General features: G+C 48.7%; 1 protein-coding gene across 1 annotated transcript in view; it reads left to right on the top strand.

Annotated features, from left to right (window-relative positions):
- Positions 1–127: 127 nt before the first annotated feature.
- The window catches only part of GPKOW (G-patch domain and KOW motifs), a 10,608-nt gene continuing 6,422 nt past the window's right edge, over positions 128–4,313 (top strand). The window contains exons 1-3 of the mRNA XM_012811267.2: positions 128–867; positions 1,855–2,009; positions 2,099–2,223. Coding sequence (XP_012666721.1) covers positions 692–867; positions 1,855–2,009; positions 2,099–2,223 — 456 coding nt within the window. The 5' untranslated portion in view covers positions 128–691. The remainder of the gene's footprint in view (positions 868–1,854; positions 2,010–2,098; positions 2,224–4,313) is intronic.

Genomic DNA, 4,313 nt, shown 5'->3' with positions numbered 1-4,313 from the left:
CTACCCAGGGGGACAGCTTGAGGCTCTGTCTCAAAAAAAAAAAAAATTGGAGGGTTGGCCGGGTGTGGTGGTTCAACATCTGTAATCCTAACAGATGGGAGACTGAGAAGGGTGAATCACTTGAGCCCGGGAGCTCGAGACCAGCCTGAGCAAGAGGGAGACCCCAGCTCTACTAAAAGTTAGCTAGGCACTGTGATAAACGCCTGTAGTCCCAGCTACTTGGGAAGCTGAGGCACAAGGATCACTTGAGTCCAAGAGTCTGAGGTTGCTGTGAGCTGTGATGTTGCCGGGCACTGTACCCAGGGTGACAGAGTGAGATTCTCACTGTCTGGTGTCACATAGTTGCTATCAGACATCCGAGGTCCTGATGGAGGCAGGTTTTGCAGGTGAAGACATCTGGATATTGCAGACTACGTGCCTGCCACTGTTTTCTTACTTTCAAGTCATAACGCACGCGTTCGGAGCTCTGCAAAGCGTACCATCCCCATCAGAGACCACAGGGAAAAGGACCCAGTTCTATGAAATTTAAAAGAATGACAACTACTTACTACGGTCCCTTGTCGGCCTTGGTCCTGGGTGCCGCAGTGCTTTGTGGGTAATGTGGTTCCTGCGCGCCGCGGCCGCCCAGACCGAAAGGAACAAAAACTAAACTTCCCAGCAAGCAGCGCACGCGCCTGGAAAGAGGGGCAAGATGGCGGACGCCGATGACCGTGTTTTGCAGGTAGCGGCAACTGCCGCTGCCCCAATTTCATTTGGCTTCACTCGCACGTCCGCCCGGAGGCGGCTGGCAGACGCGGGAGATAGTGCAGAGCAAGTCCCAGAGGAAAAAGATTTCTTGAAGACCGTGGAAGGAAGAGAGTTGCAGAGGTGAAGTGCCGGGTTTTTCATTCCGCGGATATTGGTGTGGTGGGCGCAAGTAGGAGAGAGCAATCTGTGTTGTTTATCTTGGTGACAGTGGCCTAGAAAGCCCAAAACACCGCCTGAGGAAATTCGTGGATCAAGAAGGCGGAAATTTGTAGGAGATGGGGAAATTGGGCTTGATGGCCATGGGGCTTGAGAAAAAAATACGTGGGCGGCGCCTGTGGTTGAGTAGGTAGAGCGCCAGTCCCCATATACCTAGGGTAGCGGGTTCGAACCCGGCCCCGGCCAAACTGCAACAAAAAACAGCCGGGTGTTGTGGCGGGCGCCTGTAGTCCCAGCTACCCGGGAGGCTGAGGCAAGAGAATCGCCTAAGCCCAGGAGTTGGAAGTTGCTGTGAGCTGTGACGTCACGGCTATTACTGAGGGCGATAAAGTGAGGCTCTGTCTCTACAAAAAAAGAAAGAAAGAAAACACGTATTCCTGAGAGGAATACGTATTCCTTTAAGGCTTGGGGACACTGAGATGTGTGCGTTCTGAGAAAGGGAACGGAGGGGAGAGTGACAGGACCTCTAATGTCTCAACTGAAGTGATAGGGCTTCTCTGATATGGGATAGAGCATGAGATCCAGGTTAATTAGGAGAGGACAGTATGAGGAAGGACTTCCTGAACACAATCAGTAGTCTAGTAGGCTGTTCTAGAGTCTGAATCTGGGGAGAGCCTGAGCAAAAGATGGTGATTTGTGAGTCATTGTGGAGGCCAGTCTTGGGATGAACAGAGGGTCTACAAATGAGTTCTCAAAGACACATTTAAGAGTTCAGGGGTACTGAGGTGAGAATCCAGAACATAGACTCTCGGAGACATAACAAGGAGCATATAGGAGGATGGTCCATGGGTCTGGGAGTGACTTTGACTCTTGTGTTTTCTATGAACAAAGGAGTGTGATTCAGAACCCATTAACCTTGTCATTCTCCTTACCCCTCTGTGTCCACATCAGTTTGAAGCCCTCAGAAGCCCCCAAGGAACTCATCATCCCTTTGATTCAGAATAGCCGTCGCAGGCAGCAACTGGCACAGCCCCCTGGGCCATCCATGGGTCCTGGGGACACGGTGGATCAGATGCTGTCTCAAGCCATGAAGGAGCTCATTGAGGGTAAGTGATCCCTCTTCACCTTGCCCCAGTGAAGGAAGAAGTTGGAAAGTTAGGGTGGGACCTCATTGCTCCTCCCATTCTTCCCTTAGAATCCAAGAAGTCTCTGGAGGAGAGAGAGAATGCGGGTATCGACCCAACGCTCGCTATCCCTATGATCCAGAAAGGATGCATCCCCAACAGGGAAGGGGCAGACAGCGAACCCTGGGCTGAGACAGTGAGCTGGCTCCTCATCCCTCTCCTGCCCAGCCTTTCTTGCCCTGTCTGCCAAGATTTTCTCCCTGCACATGGCAGGGAACATTTGTGTGTGTACTAGAGGCCTACTGCCTATCCTTTCTGCCATCCTGTTTGGAAACATTATCAAATATATCTGGATATTGGGATGTGAAAAAATACTTGAATCCTGGGATTATCTGAATATGATGGGGAGCAAAGGAAATAGAAAATATAAAGGCTCTGAAGGTAGACACTACCAACAATGTTTGAAGAACACCAAGGAGACCAATGTGGCTAGCGCAGAATGAATGAGGAGGAGGGTTATAGATGAAGTCAGAAAGGAGATGGATAGAGCTAGACCAGGCAGGGCCTTATGAGCCCTGGTGAGGACTTTGACTTTTACTCTGAGTGAGATGAGAGCCCTGGGCAGCGCCTGAACAGAGCAGGGACATGAGTTCTGATTTGGTAGGACCACTCTGGCTGCTGTGAACAGAACAGACTAACACAGGAAGGCAGAAGCAAAGGAACTAGTAGTCCAAACTAGAGATGATACAGACTTAGACCAAAAGTGGCAGAAGTGAGGCTAGAAGGGTAAGTAGAATTTAGTGGGAGAGGGAAGAACACAGTGAGTACTCTAATGGCAGTAGGAACCCAAGCAATGGCACAGTGACCGGAAGTCATAGTGCTGTTTATCTACCAGTGAGGCAACTTGGGCTGTGCCTGGAGCAAATGTGAAGGATTGAAGGAGTGGTGATGGAAGGTAATAACAGGAAAGGTAGGAGGTGTGTCCACAGTAGTAACTAAGTCTGGGCCAGGCACAGTGGCTCACACCTGTAGTCCTAGCACTCTGGGAGGCCAAGGGGGCGGGATTGCTTGAGGACAATAGTTCGAGACCAGCCTGAGCAAAGTGAGACCCCTGTCTCTCCTAAAAAATAACATAGTCCCACCTACTCGGGAGGCTGAGACAGGAGGATCAGTTGAGTCAGGAGTGTGAGGTTTCTGTGAGCTAGGATGAAGCTATGGCATGCTAGCCCTGGTAACAGTGAGATTCTGTCTCCAAAAAAAAAAAAAAGTAATCAATTCTCTTTCATACCCATAGACCTGACTCTTCACCTCTTCATTCGTAAGTTATTTATGGTGCTTTCGGGCCTAGTTCTTGTATAGCCACAAACCACCCTCTCTTTTTACCAAACTATTCTCTTTAGTCTTCAGTGTGTTCTTTTTCCCTTCCTTTTTTTTTTTTTTTTTTTTTGGAGACAGAGTCTCAAGCTATCGCCCTGGGTAGAGTGCTGTGGTGTCATAGCTCACAGCAACCTCCAACTCGCTCAAGCTATCCTCTTGCCTCAGTTTTTCTATTTTTTAATAGAGACAGGGTCTTACTTTTGCTTAGGCTAGTCTCAAACTCATGAGCTCAAGCAATCCACCCACCTCGGTCTCCCAGAGTGCAGTGTGAGCCACCACGCCCGGTCAATTCCCTTCATTTTTAATAACAAAAAAGAAATCCTCACTTCATTATTCACTCTGTTCTAGCTTTGGCATCATTTCTTTCTTCCATTTTTCCCCCTACAAACATCCTGTAGCTTTTCACATTTCAGTTGGCCATAATTCTGTCCTCTCACTCCTTATAAACCTTGGAGTCATCCTTGACTCCCCTCTTTGTTTCATACCCTGTATACAATCTGTCAGTGCAATCCTACAATCTCTCTTTTCAGAGAGAATAACACCCAGAATATGACTACTTCTCACCATTACCACTACCACCACACTGGGCCTAAGCTGCCAGTATCTCATCTGGACCACTGTAGTAACTAATTTACTAGTCCTTCTCATGGATCCTTCCTGCCTCAGGGTCTTCTAGCTCCTACCCAGCTCTCTTGATAGTCTCTTACCCACCCTTCTGGGCCTCCACATCTCAGTTTTAGTCACGTTGACTTTCATGATTCTTTTCTTTTCTTTTCTTTTTTTTTGAGACAGAGTTTCATTGTGTCGCCCTGAGTAGAGTGCTATGACGTCATAGCTCACAGCAACCTCAAACTCTTGGGCTTAAGCAATTCATTTGCCTCAGCCTCCCAAGTAGCTGAGACTACAGGC

This window comes from Otolemur garnettii, unplaced genomic scaffold, assembly GCF_000181295.1.
Source record: "Otolemur garnettii isolate 467f Iridium unplaced genomic scaffold, OtoGar3 scaffold00153, whole genome shotgun sequence".
Taxonomy (NCBI): domain Eukaryota; kingdom Metazoa; phylum Chordata; class Mammalia; order Primates; family Galagidae; genus Otolemur; species Otolemur garnettii.
The sequence above is the reverse complement of the archived record's forward strand: the minus strand, read 5'-3'. Positions and strand labels throughout refer to the sequence as shown.